The sequence below is a fragment of the Pinus tabuliformis genome, chromosome 1_2 (assembly GCF_031772625.1).
Source record: "Pinus tabuliformis cultivar Carrire ecotype Pingquan chromosome 1_2, CPIR1, whole genome shotgun sequence".
Classification (NCBI taxonomy): Eukaryota; Viridiplantae; Streptophyta; class Pinopsida; order Pinales; family Pinaceae; genus Pinus; species Pinus tabuliformis.
In genome coordinates, this window is record NC_142298.1 from 585330927 (window position 1) to 585357894 (window position 26968).

Sequence of the window (26968 nt, forward strand, 5' to 3'; positions counted from 1 at the left end):
AATTCTTCATAGTTATGCGAGTTTTATTAATCAATTTTCATTTTATTTAAGGGTCGGGCTATCAATGAAAACACCAAATACAATATATTAATATCTCAGGAAAACTCTATCACTATCTAAGAATACCACTACCAATGACTCCTACCTCTTGCCTAATTTTTTTGTGATTTGTATTTATGGTTTTGAGGGAAATCCATATCACCTACCCAAGTTTATTACTCCTCATCTTTTTTCCCTAGAAGTTATTAGACACATAATGCATGTAAAAAAATTCTATTTTGTTTCAAAACGTGAGAAGGTTTTAATTGTCATACTATTTGGTGTGGGTTCTTTGCTAGTTCAGAAAAATATTACTTAGAAGTTATTGAAAATTAATTAAAATAACAACAATTTGGAGAAGATGTACCTTAGAATTATGGTCCCCTTCATATCATATAAAAGAAATGGAAACATGTTGGTTTATCTGCTTATAATCATGACCCGAAGCCTAAAATAGAGAAATGGGTCAATGGTGATTTGTTACCTCATAATGATGAACATCTAGTTGACATATATGTGCTTAAAGGAGATGATACTAGGCTCATTCAAAAAGAATCAATCCCTAGCATACGTAACATGCAAATCTAGAAGGACAATCAAATTATTCATCATATCACTAAAGCTAAAAGTGGAAACTAGCAGAACAATCCATTGCAAAGAAATAAAAATGTAATTACCCAAGATCAACCTCAGTCGACATTAGGAGGAGAAGTTGGTTACCTTAGTGTTCACATACGCACACTCTAAAGTACAAAAAGAGAGTTACTCAAGCAAGTGCATGATATAATGGAAGAGACCAAACCTAGAGATTCTAGGAAGGGCACATTACCAATAATTAGTAATGACATGATACATAAACCTATCGAGGTTAAATGAAAAGAGATGATAATGGTTGTAGGGCCTACCAATGGCTGATTCTAATCAAAATATGATTAATATGATAGTGATGTTGTCCAAAAAGGATGCACAAGAGTAACATGTTGGTTCTAGAGCTACTTTTGTCAGTATAAACCTAGTCAAAGGAAGCGCCACAGATGTAATGAATTGGTAACAAGAAGGTTATTGGAATCTAGTGATAGTTATAAGAAACGTAGAATCATTCTAGCCTAGGTACAAGCTCAACTAATGGATGTTAGAACTGCTATTGTAACTTAAGTAAACTAGATCAAACACCTTGAGAGTAAAGTGGTTATATAGTAAGGATTACCCAAAGATGGTTCCATGCCCATGAAGATAATATAAGAAATGGACAAAGAGATTAATAATGGGAGGCTAGTTATAAAAAACACAAACTACAACATAAAAACCCTCACTGAAAAGTGTTGAGAAGAAAGATTATGACAATGAAAAATTACAGGAGATGAGCAGATCACTGATCATGTAGAATGCTCAATATAATACTTTCAAAGTAAAATTTGATAAGTTTGTCAAGGAATCTTATGAAAGTAAAAGGGAATATGTTGAAAAGATAGAGGAATACAAAAACAATCTTTACAAAGCTCTCATACAAGACATAACTAAGGGAGATGATCATGACAAAATTCAAATTTATGAAATAATTTTTTCTAATTTAGCGATATAATTAGAGACGAAACACTTGAAAACTTAGTAGTTTAAGAAATAATTGAAGAACAAGATCAAATTAAAAAAACAATACTATTGCATGACTATAGTGGATATCTAAGAATAAAGAAGTAGAGATCTAGTCCCTACAAAAACATCTGGTGGATACTCCACTTTGAACATAGTTTCTTATCCAAGTTAAATGTGATATATGGATAATGATTAATGATAAAAATATGTAAATTGAATCTTATGTGGACATCTTTCAAGACATTGAAAAGGGGATAATATCTAATGTAGATTTAGACATGAAGATGATGAATGCTAAGAGAGAAATATTAAAGGATTTTTACTCAGTGACTGATTACCTCAATTCACTTGAAGATGAAATGTTAAAAGTCATGTTTCCCATCAAGTGACGAATGTATTTTAAAAGTTTTTCCAGTTAAAGAAATAGAAAGCCCTATGTAGTAGATGAATAACCAAATTTCCAAGTCTAAGGAAGTGACAATTAAGTTCCAAATAGAATATATATTTTTTACAATGTTTTGGTATTCCTATTCCTTCTAGCAAGAAATAAGTTTTTTTCAATTAAATTAGTGCTCCATTCCCTCATTAGAGAGTTTAGAACTTTGATGGTTCTCGACAAGATAATTCAACAAATGCTCACTCCCAAGTATAAAATCAAGTCAAAGTTTACATTGGCTTGAAAATACTTTAAAATATGCAATGGGTATGAAATTTTAAAAGGGAGAAATTTGTAAATCTTAAATATGTTTCTCGACAATCAATCCTTACTATAAGAACTCAAGCATCTATGGTGATTTTTCCTTTGTAGTCAATGGTTGAGCATGTCAACAAAACTTATGACGAGGATGAAGTGGCTATGGTGTTTCCAAAACCTCAAAAGAGGAATATGAAAATTACTCAAACTCAAGTGTTAGATGTCATTCCACAAAGGATTCCTAGAGCCACCAAACTAGTAGCAAAGGGAAAAAAGTTCATTCGGATTTGATTTTGGTTTACCTTTGCTTAGTTAATTTACTTTTTATATGTTATTAATTTTTGGGTTATCAAGAAATTTATTAATATGTTTACCAAATTGTGTCATCAAACAATCTTGTCTCTCAAATGAGGGGGTCTATTTTCCATGGGACAAGAAACTTATATTTTTGTGGTCTCAATGCATTTCATGCATTGACCGAATCATGAAATTTTGATCATTTTGATACAAATTTAAATATATATAACATGCTTTCAATATCTTTTTAATTTTCTTGTGTTGCTATTGCTGAAATAAATAGTATTTCATTTTACTGGCATGGTTAGTAACTTGATTTGATATTGTGCGTTTAGTTTTTGTTTTTTATAAATATTATATTGTCTATTGCAACAAACTAAATATCACTTATCTATTGTAAAAAAATATCAATGCTTGACATTATTGATTATTGTTATATTTTACTCTAACCATTAATTTCGGTAACATTTTCATCATTTCTTCATGTAAGCTAACTTTTTATTTATATCACAATATTATTAACAAGATCTTATTCGACTTGATCAACGTTATCTTGTAAAAATAGTTAAATGACTTGTATGCTATTTTGTATTCATATTATCAAAGGTTATATATTCATAAGTTTATCTCTTCTTAGTAATTAGAATACACGAGTACATCATATTTTTTCTTCTGACTCCTTTACTTGGATGTGCAATATTTACCTAACGATATAAATAAAACTATCTCATTTGATTTATCTCACTCTTTCTTTTAAGGTGTTATTATTCTTCCTTTGTGATTATGTTATGCGCTATTTATCTAAACTACTAATTAAATTATATAACCCATTTGTCTTTTAACTTCCTGTGATTTTCCTACACTTGGAACCCAACCTTAAACACTTTTTCTAGATGTTACATATAATAACTTGCTAAATACATCTACCAATGAAGACCTAGTAGAGGTTTGATTGAAAATTTTGATATAAAAGTTTTGAATATTGATGAAATATTGAATAGTTCTTGTGAAAAATGATAGATACTAATCTACAATATGAAATTCATCTAGATATTTCAAGTGGAAATGAAATCATAAGCCTTGAATTTGGATATCTAAGCGCTAAGAATATTCATGTTCTTAAAGGATAATAGATGAGGATACCCAATTATTCTAAACTTTGATAATCTTATGATTTGAATCCAAGAGTGGTGAAAAACTTGAAATAATCTAGACAAATGAACCTTATCGAAAAATCAAGGCAAGAAGTCACATTGTTATCTTGTAGAAGCTCTTGTGAGATTATTATAATCATCAAATTTGATTCAAGGAATCTCATTAAAAACTATATCACATGGGTCTGATATGATTAAGGAATATGTAATATTTTTTTAGGACTAAAGATCTAGAAAAAGGATATCAACAATAATTACAACTTAATATTCATCATTGAGGATTCGCGCTCTGCTCCCCGCGGCCTCTGTTGCTGCGTAGCCTGACCCTCTGAGCGCCTGCGCCTAGCAGTGTTGCTGCTGGGCTGATCTCCTTCTCTGCTTGCCCTCCCTGTCACCCTGGGGCCTTCTGCCCGTTTCCTTTGGGGGCCGACGGCCCTTCCCTCTCTCTGCTTTCAGCGGGAGCGCCCCCTGCGCTTCTGACCTTCCCTGCAATGGATCCCCCATCCCATGATCAGGAGGATCTGGAGAAGTCTTTTGCCTCCCTCATCCAAGAGAATACCAATGAGAAAGTTCGCCCTACAGCCTCAAAGTTTATTAAGAAGCTTGATGAAATCCCAGAAGTTTCGCTCCCTCCTGCCCTTCCGAGGAGAGCAGCCGTCGCCCTGGCAGATAGGGGCTTGGTAGGTCAGTTCACGGGATTATGGCCCTCTCCTCGCATAGTCCAACGCTGGGTAGAAAGGAACTGGAACACAATGGTCCAAGGGAAGATCGCAATAAGATTCTGCGGGAGGGGTTTCTTCACCTTCCTTTTCGAAACGGTGGAAGATCGCAATCTCATATTCAGGAACGACCCATACTTCATGGACACCAGAGGACTCTACCTCAACAGATGGACTCCCGACTTTGACCCCGAGATGGACGTCCCCAGCGCTATACCGGTCTGGGTTCGTCTTCCCCATCTGCCTCTCCATTGCTGGGGAGACGAATCGGTGAAAGCTATAGGTAACGCAGTAGGGAAATACATCGACAGATCGGAGCCAAGAGAAAACATGCACGCATGTGCCCGGATATGTGTAGAAGTGGATTTGGGAAAAGGACTACCAGAAGCGATCAAGCTCAAGGTCGACCAGTGGACGCACATTGAGCAAGTGGACTATGAACAACTGCCGTTCAAGTGTAAGGTATGTCATGAATATGGGCATTTTGCTAATAGATGTAGTAAGAACAAACCTATAAACTCTGAGAACAATGATGAAACCCCCGAAGAAGTATGGGAAAAAGTCAAGAAGAAGAAAACAAACCCCCCCCCCCCCGGAACCTCCTCAAAGCCCTCATCTGAAACCCCTATCCCTCCCTCTCACCCCTCCGGATCTGGTCCTTCCCCCCCCCCTTCCTCTAACCCTTTCGAATCTCTTTCAATAGAAGACCCTCCATCCCCCCCCCCTCTCCGAGAGGCCCCAAAACAGCCCCTCCCTCTCCCCCTCAGTCCTCCCCTCCACCAACAGTTGAAAGAATCCTAACAAGGAACAAGACGAAGGAAATCATCACATCCACTGATCCTCCCAGGAAAGTTGGAAGGAAATCAAATAAAGAGATCAGGGATGAGAATGCAGCAAAAGAAATGGCAACAGGGACCCAACAGCCAATGGATACATACTTAGACAAGGCCAAAGGAAGCGGGGAGAAGATGAAGGAGAAAGGAGGAACACACAACAAATATAGTAAATGATGAATCTGGTCTCTTGGAACTGTAGGGGGATGGGCTCCTCCCTAAAAACTAATGCACTCCGCGACCTTCTCAAACTAGAACACCCAGACTTCTACTACTTCAGGAGACCAAAATAACTGAACAAGAATTCCAGAGCAGTATGAAAAGAAGCAGAAGCTACGAAGGAATGGCACTGAGCGCATCAGGGGCCTCAGGAGGAATAGGAACAATATGGGACAAAAACAAATGGAATCTCAAGGACAGCAGGCAGAATAGGTGGTGGCTAAGAACAGATGTGCAAAACATCTCCAGGACTGAGGAATACACCATATACAATGTTTATGCCCCACCCCACTTCAGAGAAAAAGCCGCTTGTTGGGAGTCAATTACAGCTGATTTAATGAATGCTCAGGGCAGAAACATCTTCCTAGGAGGAGACTTGAATTTAATAAGGAATGCGGAGGAAAAAATGGGAGGAAATTTCTTCGCAGACCCCTCAAGGGATGCTTTAGAAAAAATCATTCAAGAGCACAGTCTTGTTGACATACCACCTCAGAACGGGCGATTCACTTGGTCAAACAAAAGAACCGGTAAAAACAACATCAAAGAGAGGCTGGATCGCATACTAGTCCAGCAAAGAATCGTGGTCAACTTCGCAAGGATCCAAAGCTCAATAATACAAGGTTTTATCTCAGACCATAAACCTGTAGCTCTGAATCTGATTAAAAGGGAAAACCTGGGACCGTTACCCTTCAAATACAACAGAGCGTGGGACAGCAGCGAGGTCTTCAGGAACTTGGTAAGGGACACCTGGGCAACTGAAATCAAAGGATCCCCGCACTATGTATGGGAAACAAAGATAAAACTCCTCCGGATAGCCATCAAACAATGGGCGAGGAACTATGCAACAGAGGCAGAGAAAAGGAAAATCGATCTCCAAAGGAAATTAGCGGAGTGGAATCAAGAAAAAGAGAAAAGCCAAGACACAGAAGATGACATAAGGAAAGAAAATGACCTGTACATGGAGCTGTACAAGCAGAATCGAGTGGAAGAAGAAGAGCAAAGGCAAAAATCGAGGTGCCTCTGGCTCAAATCAGGTGATAAAAACACATCCTTTTTTCATAATAGCATCAAAATGAGGAGAGCAGGGAACAACATTGGGAAAATATCAGTTGAGGGCAGAGTTTTAACAGAGCAAGGTGAGATTAAGGAGGCAGCGTCCCGGCATTTCCAAACTCTTCTAACTGCTGACCCTCATTACATGGAAAAACCGGAATTCCTAAACATAATTGAGAGAAAAATCACAGAGGCCCAAAACAAAGATCTAGATAAGGAAATCACAACGGAGGAGATTGAAAAGTCCATCTACAGCATGCCATTAGAAAAGGCCCCTGGCCCTGATGGCTTTACAGTGGCCTTTTATAGAACCCATTGGGAAACTATCAAGAAGGATTATGTCAGAATGGCAAAAAATTTCTTTGCAAAATGTAAGTTGGGTAGCAGTATTAAGTCCTCTCATCTAGCCCTTATCCCCAAAGATCCTAGCCCCCAATCCTTTGACAGATTCCGCCCTATTTCCCTGTGTAACGTCTCGTACAAAATTATCACTAAGATCCTGGCGAACAGGCTCAAAAAGGTCCTCCCCTCCCTCATTTCCGAAAACCAGGGTGGCTTTGTCCCTGGGAGACATATAACGGATAATGTCATCCTCATTCAGGAGGCAATACACAGCAGCATATCCAGGAAGGAGAAGGGCATGATCATCAAATTGTATATGGCAAACGCCTTTGATCGGGTTAACCATGCATTCCTCCAGGCAGTCCTTATGAAATTTGGCATCTCAGAGCACTTTACTAGCAGGATCATGGAATGCATTTCCCACAACTGGACAGCACCCCTCATCAACGGAAGGCCATGCAACGCCTTCAAGAGTTCCAGAGGCCTAAGGCAGGGGTGCCCATTGTCACCCTTTCTCTACATTATTATGGCTGAAACCCTCAGCTTACATTTGGAAAACAAGCGAAAAGTCAAAGAAATAACAGGGGTGGAGATAGTCCGAGGATCTAAGGGAATTAATCACTCCCTTTTCGCAGATGACACTCTCCTAATAGGGGGTGCTTCCAGCATAATGGCCCGAAGGTTCAAGAAAGCTTTGGATCTCTTCCTCCAAGCCTCTGGCGGCAAACTAAACAACAACAAGTGTATGATCTACACTTGGAATGTCCCAAGAAATATCACCCAGAGAATTTCCATAATCATGGAAATCCCTGCCCAAGGGAACTGGTCTCACTTCACTTATCTAGGATTACCTCTGGCTAAAGAATCAATCAAAGCCGAGATCTGGACAAATTTAATTGAGAAATTGAGAGGGAAACTTCAGAGCTGGGGAGTATACTGGCTAAACCTGGCAGGCAGAATCATCCTCATAAAGGCCATTCTCTCAGCCCTCCCAATCTATCAATTTGCTACTACTCTTGCCCCGGCAGGCATTCACAAACACATGGAGCTGATTATCAGAGGTTTCCTATGGAAAGGAGGAAAGCAGGACACAAAAAAGTTCAGCCTTGTTAAGTGGGACAAAGTCATTCTCCCCCCAGAAAAAGGAGGACTTGGCATCAGAATTCCAAAGCTAGCAAATATGGCAATGGGCTACAAACTGGTTTGGAGAATTCTCAATGAGAGAGGGACCTGGTGGACAGAGGTCATCAAGAGGAAGTACTTAAATGGGGTCAATAGCAACATCCTATCAGAAAACATCATCAAAAGACCGTGTACTCCCGTATGGAAGCTGATTAAAAAGACTCTTCCTCACTTCAAATCTTACATTTCAAGAGCCCCGGGTAATGGCAAAGATATTAATATATGGGAGGACAGGATAATGGGCATGGAGGCAAGGGCAACGCTCATCAAATATAAGCCCCTTCAAAGGTGGATGGACGAGGCAAAGCTCAAAACCTTGTACGATATCTCTCTCTGGGATCAGAACTGCTGGATAGGTTGGAGACCACTCCCCCTCCCTGAGATCCTCAAGAACCTCTGGGCCGAGCTCAAGACTTCGCTGACAGGCTCAGCCCCAACAAATCGAACGGTGGAAGACAAATTCGTTTGGGACCCTAATGGAGGTAGATATACAGTAAAAGAGGGATATAAAGTTTTGCAAAATGCCTCAGCACTAAACAATTGGCCACTCCACAAAGCAACTTGGAAAACCGAATGTCTGCCAAAGGTTAAGTGTTTCAACTGGACTCTTCTACATGGCAAAATCCTGACTGCTGAAAACCTCAGGAAGAAGGGCATCCAAGGCCCTTCAATTTGCTGTATGTGCAGGAAGGAAGAGGAAAGCAGTAACCATCTCTTCATGGACTGCCCCTTCGCAAGAGTGTGCTGGAAACTCATCACCAGCCCTCTTATCATCAGGGACCTTCCCAACCAGATCACTCTCTTCCAGAAACAATGGGGAAACAACTTCCCTCAATCTGGTAAGTGCAAGGGCCTAGCCAAAAGGATTTGGAACAACATCCCAGCAAACCTCTGCTGGCAGATTTGGATTGCCAGGAATAAATGCATTTTCAAGAACAAAAAGCCTAGTACCTCCAGTGTTCTAGCCAAAACGATGGCCCTCATCTCTGAGTCCCTAGAGGCAAACGGTATAGCCCAGGAGGAATTGGAACCGACAGATGCAAAAATAAAAGAGTGGTCTAACAAATTCAACTGCGACAGAAGCACTCAAAAATTAGCAAACAAAGGAAGCAGGCATATGGAATGGAAATTGAGAGGGACGAAGGAAGAAGTTAAAAATTGGATTCAGAAGCAAAATAGACCAACCCTCTTCTTTGATGGTGCATCAAAGAACAACCCAGGTCAAGCGGGAGCAGGTGGAGTTATCAAAGATGAGCAAGGAAGAAACTTAGTCACGTATGAATGGGGTCTGGGCATCATGACAAACAATAAGGCAGAGGCATACAGCCTCCTTCTGGGGACATCCATCGCCAGGAACCTGGGCATAAGAAACCTACTGATCGTTGGCGATTCTGCCATCATCATAGCATCAATGATCACAGGGAAAGAGTTCAATCAAGCAGCCTTAAACAACATCAAAGGAAGGATAATGGACAACATCAAAACTATTGGAGGAGCCACCTTTAAACACATCCTACGAACAAACAATGTGGAAGCAGATGCTCAGGCAAACAAGGCTACCGAAAGGCAAGCGGGTCAAGTCAAGGAAAATGATATGGTTTACGAGAAAGACATCCCATAAGCGGGCCTCTCCCGCTGCCCCTCCCAAGAATTTCAGTCAAAGCAGGTACAAACCCCTTCTCACCCAGCCCTCCCCCTACTGCACTACCAAGTTCCATCAAAAATCCAATCTCCCTCATGATCTGTCTACCATCATTGTGTTTTATCTCATCGGGATCCTCCATCTGACCAGCGCAGACATTCTCAGAAACGGGGGCTGCGCCCATCTTCTCAGCACGCCCCTCAACAGCAACCATATCAAATCTATAGATCTTCCCTCTCCCGAGATTAGATCTGCTCAGACTCTACTCGAGATCGGGAGGACCTCTCATGGTATTATAAATCGAACACAGGGTTCTTGTATTCGCACAGCTTCGGGCAATGATCTGCAACTCCTTTACATTCTTTCAAGTCGAAAACACCTTGCTGAAGGCAGCACTACTCAACGGGATTCAAAGATTAACAACAAGCTCCGGGTAACAGTGGTCACAGTTCTGGGCAACGCTCTGCACCTCCACAGCATTTTCATAAGCAGAAGACACCTCGCTGAAGGCATCATCACTCATCGGGACGCAAAGATCAGCAGAGCGCTCCTGGTAACTGCTGTTTTAAGTTTGCTTGTTTTATATCCTCTGATATCTTTGCTTCTGGTTGGCAGGAAAGCTCTGGATATTCTTCCACAGCCTACCCTCAACACTCTGATCCCTTCGCTCTCCCCTCGCCTGAGACAGCATCACTGTGACACCACGCCCCCTCTCTTTACTCTCCAGCTCCTCGCTCATCTTGGAACTTCTCCTCCTTCGAATCCCAGTCCTCTGTTTGCTAATATGGCCGAACAACAGAACCAACCAGCTGACCAAGCTCAACCAGCCAATCCACTGGACAACATCTTCAACAACAGGGACTGCACCATGTGCAAGGCCCATACATTTATGATCAATCGGCTAACCAAGCAGCTTAAAGAGCTGCAAGATGATTACCATTCAGATAGGAACTCAAAGCGCAAAAAGCTGGACAAAAGGAAGAATGAGATCGAAGGGTTGAAAGAGCGTTGCAGCCACCTGGAGGCGGCCATGGATCACATCCGCTCCCTTACCCAGAGTTACCAGGCTGAAGCTTCAACCAAGGCAAGCGCAAGGAACCAGGAGGATTCTGTCACCCAACACTTCCCTTAACAGATGCAATGTAAATTTAGCTGGTTAGGAGGTTCCTTTGTAAGGCAGTACAGCCGTCTTCATTTTGCTTTCAGATTAAACAAGAGAAGTATTGAGGAATATGGGTCTGCGAACCCGCTTTTGCTCCTCAGATCAAAAATTTCTCTTCTGCAATGTAATAGATCTATGTAACTCAGGCTTTTATAATAGATAAGTACCCGACTTCGTTAAAAAAAAAAAGATCTAGAAAAAGGATCTCATTAAAGCCTATTTGTACAAGCTTGAAAGATTGTTCATATGAAATTCAATAGCCATACAGGACCATGAGGCTTTTATTATCAGTAAATAAGTAGATGAGGCATTCCTTGAAAACAACCTTGTCATGTATATAGAAGCATGGAGCCACATGGCACATTTTAATGGTTTCGACGATCTATACGATATACATTAGCAGATGAAAAATTTGATGACCCAACATGTATATATGGTACGAAAATGTTGCAAGGTTACTATTTATCACATATCAAGACATAGTAGCATGCAAATAGTATTCCAGGAAGGATATTCTTTGAGTATTTATTGAAGAAACAAAGATCTAAAGTCTTTATAATAGTAATACCAGATGTTGTACTACTTTGAAAATACCCAAGAAAGGGTGCTTGTCAAAATATTCCTTCATTTGTATTGATCATAATTAAATTGGTTCAGACATCATGCAATGGAAAATGATTATTTGAAGTTTCTAGAGTTGTAGCTAATCCATAGCTTGATAAGATTTGAAGGAAGACTCTTTCTCTAAATATTTATCGGGTAACTACACAATAAATATAATCAAGCACGTCAGGGATGAAATATGCAAAATTCTCATACTTGTGCCAAAATTATTTGGTAAACTATAATTTTATACATTGGATTGAAGTTTTGTGTGCACATGTTTTTTTCAAAATGTTGCATTGCATTTTAGAATGTGTTTGGAAGAAAGATATTGTATCTTTTATGTATTTTGGATTGTCTAGATGGCTAGTGGAAGAAAGTGTGTTGGCTTTGATGTCAACCAAACTAGCATGTATTTTGGTGGCAACAAATGTGCTAGGATTTATGTGCATCCATGGGGGGGATGCGTTGGACAATTATCATTATCTGACAATTCGCAAGTGTGTTGGCATTGATGTCAACCAAATGTTGGCATTTTTTGTACGGTGTGTTAAGATTAGGGGGAGTACCATGGTTGTTTTAGTCTATGATATAGAACCATCATAGTAGCAGGATGAGGTAAGAAGTTAAAATATTTAACTATTATGGTTAGGGAGTCCAAGTATTTGGAGGAATTTATGCATTAAGAGATTAGCTTAGACGATCCTAGAAGTAGCATAGTCATATAATTCTTGGAAAGATATTTCCAAGTGTACGTTGAAGTCTGTAAAAGTACTCTTGGATTAGGAGTTATATCTAGTCAATGTTAAGTGACTCCAAAGTCCATGTTACAAAGCTAAGTATGGAGAAGTGCCATAGTGGTGACAAAGTTTTGCATATTTTTCCAAATGAAGTAGAGCTACTAGCAGAGGTTTTAAAGGAGATTTAGGAAGATATGGCCTAATAGCATGGAAACATAGATACTTTTGATTGGTCGATAGTGTATCCCAATGCACAGTTAATCCCAACAGAGGCAGCTAAGAAGATTGCAAAGGCTGCACAATGTTAAGGAACCAAAATGAAACAGGTGGTATGATATGGAGTAATAGCGGAGTAGTGGAGATGACCATGATTATTTTGTGGTGGAGAACATCACACAAATCATCCTCGTAGAGTGCCTAGACGTTTCATTGTGCAGAACAGGTTAAAAAGGTCAAGATCCCCATGAAAACTAACAAAGGAATGGACCACAAAACACAAGGTTGAAGGCCATTTTCTCTATCCTCTTTAAAATAACATGGAAAAATTTTATTGGCCGAGGTGATGTTAGAATGACATTGGTACATGGGGACACGTGGCAAGTAGATTCAACATTTTTTGGTGGCCTAATGGGCTAGATCAAGGTGACACATTTCACCACTCTAGATGTGACATGTGGTAATAATGATGCAAGAATGACATCATCCTATAGATATGATCCATAAGGATGATAAAGGGCACAGAAAGGAACCAATGGGCTAGCCAGGCATTAGGAATATGTGGTTGTGTCAGAGAATAGGCCAATGGAAAATGTTTAAGAGAAACCCCATGGGACGCATAATCCTGTAAGGCTCACCATGAATAAAATTAAGGGTGCAAAAAGGAAAATGTCACAAGAATTGCATCAGAACACATTATACTGAGAACATCAATGCCCAGGGCCATTGGGGTTAAATGTAGGTGACCCCATGGGAGAGTTCATCTCGTAAGGGTCATCCCGGAAGAATTTAAGAGAAGCACATTAGAACTTCCAGGAGGATAGCATTGAGACAAGTCAGCATGACAACACACAAGTGACATCTAATGAGAGAAGAGAAGGAGGATCCGACAAGACACATCATCCCACAAGGCTCATCCTAGAGCCAAACAAGTGTCCATAGACTTATTTTCAAGTTGAAGGCATTAGGGTAACATAATTGGGAGAAAAAAGATTTTGTCAGAATTTAATTGTTCCATCAAGTGATGAAGGCACACCTAGGGCATGGTTTTGTGAAGGTTTTGCATGTTAGATGACCATGTGGCTTGAGGCCAAAAAAAGATAAAAGGTGTTAAGAGAGGAGTACAGTGTGGTTACATTATAACTCAACTTGAAATGCATTTAGTTGGCTACTGGATGCAGCAGGCAAGCCCCACAATCCACATAATCATAGAGGGAAGGCTGAAAGCTAAGGTTAAGTTCAAGACTTGGCTATGTGTAGCAATAAAACTATAACAATCCCAGGTTCAAAGTTCATGTAATAAAGTTAATAAAAGAAAAATAAGACCAAGGTGATGGGAGATTTATTCCAAGATTAATGTTGGGTGAAGTATCCTAGTGGGCATCACTTGTTGTGTATAATGGCTAAGGGGAAATCAGTAAAGGAAATGGCAAGGGATTTGAAAATGGAAAAGACATTATTGGAATTTATCTTTTGTCAATAAAGGAAATTAGTAGAAAAGGGAGGTGAAAGGTTTCATTTTGCATCTAAGGAGGAAATTAAAGGAAAATAATGTAAATGAAGAAATTAGAGGAATCAGAATAAAAAGACATTAGAGAATCAGCTTGGAGCCTTTTGTAGGTATCAGGTTGCATGTATGGTTTCCTAGCTAGTTTTGACATGCATGATATGCGGGTGTGTGTATTTGGTTCATTTGTTGTCATTGGCATAGGTTTTGCCATGTTTTGACAGTGGCTTTATCCTTCCCTTGCCATTTCTAGATAGTCAAGCTATGATTGGATTATTTCTTGGTTGAGCTTTCAATTTCCAAGAGGTTTTGGATCCAAGTGAGGTGGTCTCAGGAAAATCCCAAGGGTCGGTGATGGAGATATTTTTCTCTAGAAATCCCTCAACCAGGTGGGTGGATACATGAAAATTCTTAAGGGATGGTGAGGGAATTATGGGGCATCCAAGCTCAGTTTGGTTTTGTGATCTAAGGACAGGTTTAGGTGAGATCATGGTATGGTGATGGTGGATGTGGTTTAACCTCTGGATTTCCTTGGTTGTTTATGGAATGGTTTATCCCATGAGATTCTACATTCATGCTTAGAAAATGGTGCAAGGGTGATTAGCTGAAAGAAATATTTGGTTCAACCTAACCTATGGTCAGGTGGTACGTGGAAAACCCTAACTTGGTTGGCTTTTTCATATTGTTAATCAGAGCTAATTTTCTCTTGTCTATGATAAGAAATTATAATTGTTGTTATGTGGCTTTAATGGTTTCTCTATGATTGTTATCGACCTAGTTATATGTTACTTACAAGCATGGTTATATTCCATATTTAAGTATGACTCTTATTATTTTTTAATTAGTGAATGTGTTGTTAATGAATGCATGACCTAATTTGCGTTACTCCTTATTGTTAAAATTTAGATAAGTTGATATTATTTAAGATCATGGAGGCGTCTAAGGGTATGGCAATTTAGGGTTTCTATAGAACCTACAATGGGAGACCTGAGCAGACTTCTGCAATACTGTCATACCACCAGCATTACGAAAGGCAGCACATGACAAGAAGCAGGGCATGCAACATGAATACCCCCCAGGGGGAGGACGTTGTGCCTCCCCCCAACGCAAATGATTGTCCTCAGAGGCGTGAGGAAGGAATGAGTTCAGCGGATCAAAATGGAGACAAAGAGAAGACAGATCCACAAGATTCCAAGGCGAATGACAAAGAGAACCCCTAGGTCACCTCAAACACCGGCAGACTGGTCGCTGCCAAACGCCCAAAAATAGAGCTCCCAAGTCATCGGATCAATGCTCAGATCCAGTACATAAGAGATCATGCATTTGATAGGAAAATTCATAGGTATGTGGCCAACAAGGAAAGCAGTACATGGTTGGATAGCAGTGAAGTGGAAGTCGAAAGGATGCATAACGCTGCAGCTAGGACCCAAAGGATTCTTCACGGCCATCTTTAGTTGCTTGGAGGACCGAAACAGAGTACTAGATGGCAGCCCCTATTTTTTCAACATAGCTAGCCTATATATGAGGGGATGGGTGGAGCGCTTTAATCTAGATAAAGAAGATCTCAGTTGGGCGCCAGTCTGGATCTGTCTCTACTCACTCCCATTGGAATACTGGGACGAAGAGGCATTACAAACCATAGGAAATGGTCTCAGTGAATATGTCAAAACGATAGAGGAAACAAAGCTCTGAAGATATACCTCCTTCACCCGCATTTGCGTTTATATGCACCTTAGCAAGGCACTTCGGGATGCGGTAAGTATTTTTCATGACGATGTTGAATGGATTCAGTCAATTGATTATGAACATGTGTCGTTCAGATGCAGGAGATGCCATGACCTAGGTTACCTGTTTCGGGACTGTCCTCTAAACCAGAACCCTTGAATACCAATGCCTCTGAGGAGCCGGACCTGACTGGCTTCACTAAAGTTGCCAATCATAGGAAAAACCACAAGAAACGTGCTACAATCCCTAAGAAGCCTCAAGCCAGTTCATAAAAACCCTCTATGAGCAACTTTTTTGAAGTGCTAGCTCGACAAGAAATACACAACCCTGAGCCCATTATCCCATTTCAGAAGGATCCCATGATGAACAAACAACCTGCACATTCTGATCCCAAAAAATCCCAAAAGAACCATTACACACAGATCCTTCCTCCACAGCTATGAGCATAGTCACAACCTGGTACTCGCAAGGAATGGAGGTAGACAACTCATAGCCTAACCTTTCCAGGGCAACAGAAACAACAGAAAACATAAGTGACACAAAACATATGGAAGAAGAACCAGAAAGCATAGAGTTTGGAGATTTGGACATTCTTGGCCTAAAGCGGGCATGCAAAACAAAAAATTATGATAAAATCCCAGAGCAACAGTTGGAGAATCTAGAAGTAATTCTCTCCAGAGCTCAAAGGAAAAAATCCCTAGGTATTCAAACTAGAGGTCTGTGGGATGGGAAAAGCATAATCAAAGATAACAAAAAGAGAGGGAGGGAAATGGATCTTCAATGCAGCATCGACATAGGGTAAATGCTAGTGGAGTCAGGCAGGTACTCCAAGCTCACACAGTATTACAACTCTCTCTCCAACCTTCCATCATGAAGCTAATCTCATGGAACATCAAGGGGCTCAACAGCCCTGGGAAACGCAGGCTGATTACGAACATGATAAAGCAAGAGAAACCCCAAATTCTCTTTCTGCATGAAACTAAATGCAACTCCATCTCTCTAGATCGAATTGCTGCGAAAGTCTGGCTGGGTCGTTTAGCAGCAGCAGTAAATGCTTCTTGTCCCTAAGGAGTCTTAGCAATCATCTGGGATGCACTCTCCATCGAGCTCAACAGCGTTCATGCAAACAAGCATTTCCTTCAAGCTACTTTCCACATTATAGGTACCAGTAAGAAGTATACATGGTCACATAACCAATGTATATTTTCCCCAGGAAGCTATGCATAAGGTACAACCTCTAAATACCCTTTCCTCAATCAATACTGATAGGTCTCATCCGCTCTAGATCATTGGGGGCGACTTCGACATGATAACCAAAATGGAAGAAACGCGAGGAGGAAGGAATAAGCTGGACAAGGAAAGTAACAATCTAAAATATTACATTCAAAGCAACTGGCTTATTGACATTCCATTCAACAATGGCCTTTTTACCTGGAATAACAAAAAAGCTGGCTCACACTAAATTGCGACTCACCTGGACAGATTCCTAATATCTGACAACGCAATCCACTTAGGGGGAGACCTTTCAGCTTCAATCCTACCGCTGACAGGCTCAAACCATTGGCCAATTTCTCTCGAATGGTCTTGACCAGGCAATGCTGCCCACAGGTCGTTTCACTTCAAGGCTTTTTGGATGACACATCAAGATTTTGTTAATCTGGTAAATTCAGAATGGATCAGCTTCCCTTCGCCAAATGGTACAGGCATGTTCAAATTTTAGCAGAACCTTAAATACCTCAAGAGTAAAATAAAACAATGGAACCATTCTTCGTTTGGTAACATTTTCTAGGCTCAGACTGCTCTAGATCAAGATATGAAACAGTTTCACCAACGGATCATCACAGAGGGAAGATCAGAGGAAGTTTCGGAACAGGAAAAGTCTCTTGAAACTCAGATCTCAGAGAGGGCGAAACAAGAAGAAACACTATGGAGGCAAAAATCAAGAATCAAGTGGCTAAAGGAAGGGGAAAAAAATACAAATTTTTTTCACCGTTCCACTATTCAACACCGAATGAATAATAATATTACTCACATCCAAAATGAGCAGGGGGAAAAAGTAGAAAAACTTGAAGAAATCAAGCTTGAACTTCTCAACTACTTTAAGCAAGATCATCAAGAACCACAGGTGGACAGAATGCAAGCTATAGGAAAAATCACAAAGAACATCCCCAAACTCATCACAGAAGAGCACAAACAGCTCTTAGACTGGTTGACTTACAGGAAGTGGAAAATGCAGTTCATCAACTGAAAGAAGGCAAGAAATCGGGGCAGACGGATTTACCTCCAACTTTTTCCATAATTTTTGGGAGCTAATTAAATTGGAAGTTTGGCAGATTGTAGAGGAATCAAGAACCATGAGGTGGATGCTTCAGGCTATGAATGCCACATTCATAGCCCTTATCTGAAAGGAAGCTCATTCTAACACCCCTGACAAATTTCGGCCCATTGCTCTGTGCAATGTTATCTGCAAGATAGTTTCCAAAATCGTAGCTTCAAGACTCAAATCGCTGCTACCACTTCTCATCTTGCCAGAGCAGTCAAAATATGTAGAAGGCAGGCAAATTATGGATGACATAATCCTCACTCACAAAATCATCCACTCCCTGAAGCACTCCAACAAATCAGGTATGCTACTTAAAATCATCCTCTCAAAAGCCTTTGATAGTTTAAGTTGGATGTATATTCAAAAGACCCTATCTGCCTTTGGTTTCTCCCCAACTTGGATTCGCTTGGTCATGAGTCTCATCTCTTCCTATTTTTTCTCAATTTTGATCAATGGTATCCCCTCATCTCCTTTCCAGCCTTCCCAGGATATCCGACAGGGGGATCCTCTTTCCCCCTTCCTCTTTGTGTTAATGGCGGAAGGTCTTGGCCGCCATATTAAAGCTACACTTTCTTCTCAGAAACTAAGAGGCCTGTCATTTCCTAACACTCCAGCCTTCACTCATCAGAAATTTGTGGATGATAATATGCTTTTTGGTCACCCTTCAGTCCAGGAAGCTTGACAATTCAATTCACTATTGACGGACTTTTCAGAGGCCTCTGGCACAAATATCAACAAGGCCAAATCTCAAATCTTCTTTTTTCATACCCCCGCTATCACCCAAGATTCTATAGCTCGTATTCTTGGATTCTCAATTGTTGTTCTCCCTTCCAAGTACCTTGGCGCTCCTATGACTAACTCAGCCCTAAAACACTCATCTTGGAGAGCACTCTTAGAAAAACTGGAGGCTCGATTATCTTCCTGGACTCATAGGGATCTCAATATGGCTAGTCGCCTTGTCTTAATCAAGGTGGTTCTGCAATCCATGCCTTTGTATCTCTTCTCGATCCTAGCAACACCCAAATGGGTACTCAAAGAGATCAAATGCCTACAGAGATCCTTCCTATGGGGAAACTCAGATCAAAAATGCAAATGGGCCCTAGTCAAATGGGACACAGTTTGCCTGCCAAAGCTTGCTGGTGGAATGGGTCTGTGTGATCCTTATCATAGCAATATGGTTATGGGCACCCGCATCTGGTGGAAATGGATTACTATGCCATCCACCCCTTGTGCATCCTGGACTGCAAAGTATGCCAACAATCGACCCACCAAAGAATTAATCCGCATTTCAGAAGTCAACATAGGTTCCCTAATCTGGAATGCGACCAAGCAATACAAGCTCTTAATTCAACAGCATAGCTTCTGGGAAGTGAAGGATGGAAATACAGCAAGGCTCTGTGATAACTCTTAGCAGTAGCAACCCAAACTAAAGGACTTGATCTTACCTCATCAAATCTCGGAACAGGAAATACAAACCTATAATACTGTCAAGCACTTCTGGCTTCCTTCCACATTGCAAGGGAACAGGCAATGGTGTAGCACAGACCACATAATAAGACAAGGAACAGGCTCAGCTCCACAGATTCTCAATACTGAATTAGCAAAGAGAAGAATAAAATACTCGGAGGAAAAATATATTCTTAGATGGGGCTATGAAGAAAAAGGATCCTTCACAACTAGGGAGGCCTATCACATCATCATGAAGGAACACACTATCAAGGACCCTCTCTGGAATAAAATATGGGACCCCAAGATTTGTCTGAAAGTCTCGACCTTTCTTTGGCTTTTATGTCACAATAAAATCCGTACTTGGGACAAGCTCAGGAAGAGGAGCTTTCAAGGCCCCTCCATCTTTCCCAACTGCAAGAAAGAACAGGAAACCACTCAACATCTTATGAACTCTTGTCCATTAGCGCACAAGCTCTGGGAAAAGGTCATCTTTAGATGCCAAAAGGATGGAAGGACACAAGGAGATATAGCTTCCATTGTTTACAACTGGGCAAGGAACCCATTCAAAAGAAATTTGTTAACCTCCTTATGGAAGCTTATACCGAGTTTTCTCATGTGGACACTTTGGAAGGAGACAAACCGGCAAGAGAAACCGGAAAATCTTCAAGGACCAAGCTATGCCCTTGGAATCTCTATGGAATATAGTATGTCAAAATATTAGGAAAACACTACTTCTTCAAATATGGTCTAAGGAAGACTTTCCCTCTCTCCCATTGGAACGAACCATCTGGACAAATTGGAATCTGCAGTGGAACCAGGAAATGATAATCAATGAGAAAACTCAAGCAAGAAGCAGGACACCAGATAAGTGGATTCCTCCTCCCTGTCACATGCTCTAACTAAAATTTGATGTAGCCTTGAAAGGAAATCCAAGAAAGTCTGGATTTGGATGAATCTTCAGAGATCATAAGGGAACTCCTATTCTAACCTACTTAGGCTCAACTGGATTGGACACCAACAACTCGGTAGAGTTAGAAGGGTTATGGCAGGGACTCATTATAGCCCAAAAACAAGGTATATTCCCACTTGTTAGAGAGGGATATTCGCAAATTCTCATAAATATGGTCACCAAATGCTGTAGGGAACAACCTCAAGTAAGGTGAGAAACAGCTGGAAAATGGAGAGTTGACTAAAACTTATTGAAATCTGGCTCTCCTCCCACAGAGCAATCAATCTCAAGCACATACGCCAGGACGGAAATAAAGTAGCTGACCTATTGGCAAATATAGGAGTGGAAAGCGAAACAGATCTCCCTACAGATATACTCTCTACTCTATCCATCGAACAAAAGATGCAGGATTATCAGGAATTGGTAAAGAATGAAATGACTCAGGAGGAAGAAGTGCACCTGGAGGCAGGTGGTCTCCAAGAACATTAATGGCCACCCAATGGACCATCGACGATCACAGAAAGGGGAGACCAAAGGGCAAAAACTTTACATATAGCAATATGCGATTGCAATTAGATCGCATCGCAATTTCACATCGGCGGAAACCAAGGGGTGGAACCTCTACATATAGCAATTTGCGATTGCTATCAGATAACATCACAATATTGCATTGGTAGAAACCAAGAGGTGGAGCTTTTTCATATAGCAATATGTGATTGCAATCAGATCACATTACAATATCGCATTGGCGGAAACCAAGGGGCGGAGCCTTTACTTATGGCAATGTGCGATTGCGATCATATCGCATCACAATATCGCATCGGCGGAAACCAAGGGGCAGAGCTTTTTCATATAGCAATATGCGACTGCGATCAGATCGCATCACAATATCGCATCAGTGAAAACTAAGGGGCAGAGCCTTTACTGATAACAATATCCAATTGCGATCGGATCACATCACAATATCACATTGGCGGAATCCAAGGGGTGGAGCCTTTAGCCTTCATATGTGTGATGCGATAATTCGGACCTGACAGTGTTCTAAATATTATTTGATAATATTTGTTCTTGTTGTTTGTATGATGGACCAGTAGGTCTGTCGTTTTGAGGTCGCTTCTGGTGGTGCTGTGTTGAATACTTTTCAAGGTTTTGCTTCAAAACATGGATCTGAGTCCTATGTATGGGTTTCGTTTGATAACCATCCCGGGATATTTGTTTGTTCTTTTTGCCATGATAAACTGGTTTCCCCAACATGGGGTAGTTTAGACCTTCTTGATGAACTCTAGCAACAGTGGTTGACGGGGGGCCTCGGTGTAATTATATTTTTGTTTTTATTAATAGAATTAGCCTTACATAGGAAAAAAAAAAAATCAGATAAGTTTCATATCCCTATGTTCATATGTGTATTCATGACCTCTTAGTTGCATGTTTACGAGGTGCTTGATGAAATTTCTACCGTTGTTGGGAGGGGTGAACTCAAGTCCCTATTCAAGTTTTTAATTTAGATATTTTCTTCTATGTTATTCATCATTTCCGTAAGTTTCACTAAGTTCTAGGTAGAGGCCTCATTCCTATCCCTAAAAAAGTGGCTTAGTATTTAGGGTCGCTAGAACAGAACTAACTAGAAAAGTCCACATTCACTACGAATCAGGCCTATGGTAGTGTGTGGAGGCCTATAGTCACTTGGAGGCCTTTTCAAGTGAGCGAATGAGGCTCTAGTTCAGTGTTAAAGAGAGTTATCTCAAGGGTTGGACACTTGGAGAGATTGGGTAGCTCCTTTAGGTCATGTAACACTTGGTGGAAGTCAATAAAGCCTTAACTTGTCATCTTCATTTCCTTAAGGTAATATAGGAGGTTTAGTCTTATCATAATGACCCCAAACTCATGTTCACCCCAAAAGAATGGTGAAATTTGGAAAATGTCAGAGGAGGTAGTTACAGGGCAGTATTAGAGCAGGTTACAATCTCTTTGGGTAAAATATGATGTTGTCAAGGTTATGGTCGTCATGCATCAGTTGATCGTATATATTTTGTATGATAATGCATGATGTTATTACATTAATATGATTATGATTATATATGTGTCATGCTAATATGGACTGATTTTGCATATGAGAAAAGCTTCCCGTGAATGTCATGAGTTATGGTTTTGGTTTTGGTATCTATTTGGTTTATCTAACATGGGATACTTGTAGGAAGAAGAGAGTTAGAGATGAGGAGAAAAATGGTAGACTAGAGATCATGTGACTCTCCCTACTAATCAGTTTGGTTGCAAGGAGATCAATATTCTTCTAGTATCGTAGATACATTAATGAGTTTGAGGGTAGAGATAAGAAGTTGCAAAGAAGACAATGACAGGTTGGTTGAGCCTCAAGAAAGGCATACATAAGTCAATGTAGTGATTCTTCAGAGCTTGTTAGGTTTCTGGAAATAGGGACAGTTGAGAATCAGTCAATAGGAGGAAGAGAAAACTAATGGAGCCTATGGAAACAAGTCTATGTCTGGATACATATTGTTCAGGGAAGAAACAGTCAGAGGTAGAAAATCACTCGATACACCTGATAGAAGAACTAGTATGTATAGGAATCATTCTAGTTCCTCATATAGGATACATTATCACCATCATCACCATTATCATCCTTATAGTAGGAGTGAGTACTTGCATGAGGTGTTCAAGAAATTCAAGCATCCTACATTTCATGGAGAGATGAAGAAGTCAAAGAATGAAGAGGCATGGTTTCTTAGGATGAAGAAATTCTATAGATTGTATAATTATTCAGAGAACATGAAGGAAAAAACAGATGTCTTTATTCTTAAAGGGAAAGAAAACATTTGGTGGGAAGATCTGAAGAATTTCAAGGGACTTCGAGAAAAATAGTTGATTTGGGATGAGTTCGAGAGACTATTGAAGAATAAGTACCTATCAGAGAGATACTATGATGAAAGAGCTAATGAATTTTATGAGTTGCATATGGGTTCTATGAGAAATGATGAGTATACTAAAAGTTTCCTAGAGTTGTTGAGGTATGTGCCTTACATCAAGGATGAGAAGGCTAGGATTGCAAGATTCATGAGTGGCTGAGCAGTCAAAGTTAAAATTTGAGCCTAAGTTTGATTACAAGGGCAATGAGAAAGCTAAAGTGAAGTGGACACACAAGCGGGGAAGACCTCAGGATTTATTTGAGAAAGAGATTGTTGTTGCTTACAAGAAGTTCAAAGTAGTTAAGAAGGGATATGGGTCACATCTTGGAGAGAAGAAAATCAAAGGTGATGGTAGGTGACCATTATAGTGTTGGATATATTGCAAATATCATCACAAGAAGGATTTTCCATTTTACCCGGGTGGCAGACCTTAGATATATAGTGCTCAAGAGGCGTAGATAGTTGGGGATGTTGGTCATAGAATTCCTCAAATTTATGCAGCTGTGGAAAACAAGGAGGTAGATCACCAGACATTCATTATTAAGATGGAAGGTAATCTTTGTGGTCAATTTGTTTATATTTTTATTGATCCTAAATCTAATTATAGTTATGTTAATCTTGACCCAATGGATAGGTGTCGCTTGAGGAAATAAATGCATGTAAAGTCTTGGTTGGTGAAGTTGGCTACATGTACTAATAAGAGAGTTCATCACTGGGTAAGAGCTTATGCATTTCATGTTAACAATATGGCTATAGTATCACATATGAATGTACTGTCATTGGGATCATATAGTATGCTTTTGGGTATGAATTGTTTGTATATTATCAAGACCAAAGTAGTTTGTTATGAAAATTCTACTGAGTGGATGGATGATAAGTGGGAAAAGATAATGTTATAGGGAAGGAAGAAGCCTACATCAGTTATGGTGGTCACATCCATCTAGGATAAGTGCAATTGCATGAAAGGGTGTGTGATTTATGTAGTTCATATTTCCAATGGCAAGGGTAAGGATGTTAGGGATCTAGAAATCTGGAAGAGGCACCCTGTATTACAATAGTTTTAGAATGTTTTTCCATAATATATTCTAGAGTTTCATCCCCAAATGGAAGTGGAATTATTTGTTTAGTTGGTTCAAAGAGAAGCACCAACATCAAAGGCACATTATAGGATGAGCACACTAGAGTTAGTAGAGTTTCATTTGCAGTTGAAGGAAATGATTGATAAGCGATATATTAGGCCAAGTGTATCACCTTGGGGTGCACTAGTATTGTTCGTGAAGAATAAGGATGGTACTTTTAGATTGCGCATTGATTATAGGCAACTAAAAAAGGTGACAATTAAGAAAATGTTCCCATTAATGAGGATTATTGAATTGTTTGATCAGTTGGAGGGAGCAATAATGTTCTCAAAGATTGATCTAAGATCAGGTTACCATGAGGTACGCATCAAAGAAGAGAACATCTACAAGACCATATTTACGACCAAGTATGGGAATTAAGAGTTTGTTGTTGTTCATTTCGATTTGATTAATTCTGTAACTACTTTTATGTTCTTGAGGAATATTGTATTGTATCCTTATCTGGACAAGTTTGTTATTGTATTCATTGATGATATATTGATATATTCTAAGAATGAGGAAGAGCATGCTAAATAGTTAACAATAGTGTTAATATTTCTAAGAGACCATTAGTTGTATGCCAAGCTATGCAAGTGTAGTTTATTTCAGATAGAGTTACATTACTTGGGACATGTTTTTTTCCAGGAAGAAGTAGAAGTGGATCCAAAAAAGATAAGGGTTATGATGGAGTGGGAATCTCCTAATAATGTGGATGAGGTCATATCACTCATGGGGTTAGAAAGTTACTATAGGAGGTTCATTAGGAACTTCTAATGCATTACAGATCCTATTAAATCATTGAAAATAAAAGTTAATAAATTCGAATGGACAGAGGAATGTGCAACCAATTTTGAGAAGTTGAAACAATTGTTGACAAGTGCTCTAGTTCTTAAGATTGTAGATCGAGATAAAAAGTTCATTCTGTGTACAAATGCTTGGAAGAGAGGACTTGGTGGAGTCCTGATGTAGGAGGGATAGGTGGTGTGCTATGCATCTAGAAAATTGAATGAGCATGAGCAGAATTATGTGACTCATGATCTTGACTTGGAAGCCATTATTCATGCCTCGAAGATATGGAGACATTATCTATGTGGAAACAATTTTTTGTTGATGAGTGATCACAATGGGTTGAGATTTCCATTTAACCAACTAAATGTGAATGGAAGAAACACTAGGTGGTTGGCCATGCTTAGTGAGTTTCAATTCGAGATCATATACATTAAGGGTAAAACGAATGGGGCTACAAATGCTCTCAGTAGGACAGTGCAGATGAACGATGTTGGAATGATGAGATCATATGGAACACATTTACAGGATTGTATCTTATAGGCAGGAAAACAGGATGACATGTACAGAGAACCTAGAAATAGGCTAGAACAAGGTACAAGTGATGACGATGTGGACTATTATCTCATGACATATGGTTTGGTGAGATTGAGGGACAATATTTATGTGTCGAATGACAGTGGTCTCAAGAATATTAGCTTTAGGGAGTTTCATGTCAAGTCATATTCAGGTCACCCTTGATATCATAAGAAATTGGCAATAGTGAGGAAGTTCTACTATTTCCTAAATCTGAAGAAGGAATTCTCAAAGTTTGTGGCTAGATGTTTGGACTATCAACAAGTGAAAGAAAAGTGTAAGAATTCAGGTGGATTGTTTTAGCCTGTTTCGATTCTAGAATGGAAATGGGAGGTAATTTCCATGGATTTTACTATAATTATTTTGAGGATATCGACTCAGTGTGATTCTATCATGGTTTTGGTTGATAGGTTGAGAAAGGTAGCTCACTTCATTCCAGTGAAGACTACTTATTGAGCTAGTGATGTGTCACATGTCTTCATCAAAGATATAGTGATGTTGCATGGTGTTGTGAAGAAGATTGCATCATATCGAAATGCTAAGTTCACATACAAGTTTTGGACGGAGTTGTTTGTAGGTTTGCGGACAAATTTTGCCTTTAGTACATTTTCATCCACAGACAGATGGACAGACAGAGAGGGTCAACAAGATTCTAAAGGATATGTTGAAGATGTATGTCATGCACCAGTAGAGGAGATGGGAGGAGTACCTTTCATTGGTTGAGGTTTCTTACAATAATGGTTGTCATGAGTCACTAAGGATGAATCTATTTGCAACACTGAATGGGGGGAGTTGTAATACTCCCATCAGTTGGAGTGATCTAGTGAACATGATAGTTATTGGATTGGATATGCTAGCAGAAATGGAAGAGGAAATGTAGGTTATAAAGAAGAATATAAACGAAGCACGGGATAGACGTAAGAGTTATGCTGAGAAATACAGGGCATTTAAGGAGTTTCAGGTTGGGGAGCATGTGTATTTTCACATCAACACCAAAAAGAGTTCCTTGAGGATTGGATCATGTGCCAAGTTGGCACCACAGTATTGCGGGCCTTTTGAGATCCTTGAGAGGATTGGACCAATGGCCTATAGAATCGCATTGCCTCCAAAAGTGAAAGTCCATTAT

The 26968-nt window shown here is 39.9% G+C and overlaps 2 protein-coding genes across 2 annotated transcripts; both read left to right on the plus strand.

The window, feature by feature from the left end:
• The first annotated feature begins 4268 nt into the window (after positions 1-4268).
• Positions 4269-5558, plus strand: LOC149207010 (uncharacterized). The gene is made up of 2 exons (XM_089397888.1): positions 4269-4958; positions 5532-5558. Exons 1-2 carry the CDS (start codon positions 4269-4271, stop codon positions 5556-5558), a joined length of 717 nt encoding a protein of 238 aa, XP_089254014.1.
• Positions 5559-5672: 114 nt separating this feature from the next.
• On the plus strand, positions 5673-10899 carry LOC149207011 (uncharacterized). Its single transcript, XM_089397889.1, has 2 exons — positions 5673-9691; positions 9918-10899. Exons 1-2 carry the CDS (start codon positions 5673-5675, stop codon positions 10897-10899), a joined length of 5001 nt encoding a protein of 1666 aa, XP_089254015.1.
• The last annotated feature ends 16069 nt before the right edge of the window (positions 10900-26968 follow it).

Excerpts from the sequence above, each read along its gene's own strand:
- LOC149207010 (XM_089397888.1), top strand. The coding sequence starts at position 4,269 with ATGGATCCCCCATCCCATGATCAGGAGGATCTGGAGAAGTCTTTTGCC. Across the intron at positions 4,959-5,531 it reads AACTGCCGTTCAAGTGTAAG|GGGGATGGGCTCCTCCCTAA; the intron begins GTATGTCATGAA and ends TTGGAACTGTAG.
- LOC149207011 (XM_089397889.1), top strand. The coding sequence starts at position 5,673 with ATGGCACTGAGCGCATCAGGGGCCTCAGGAGGAATAGGAACAATATGG. Across the intron at positions 9,692-9,917 it reads GCAAACAAGGCTACCGAAAG|CGCAGACATTCTCAGAAACG; the intron begins GCAAGCGGGTCA and ends CCATCTGACCAG.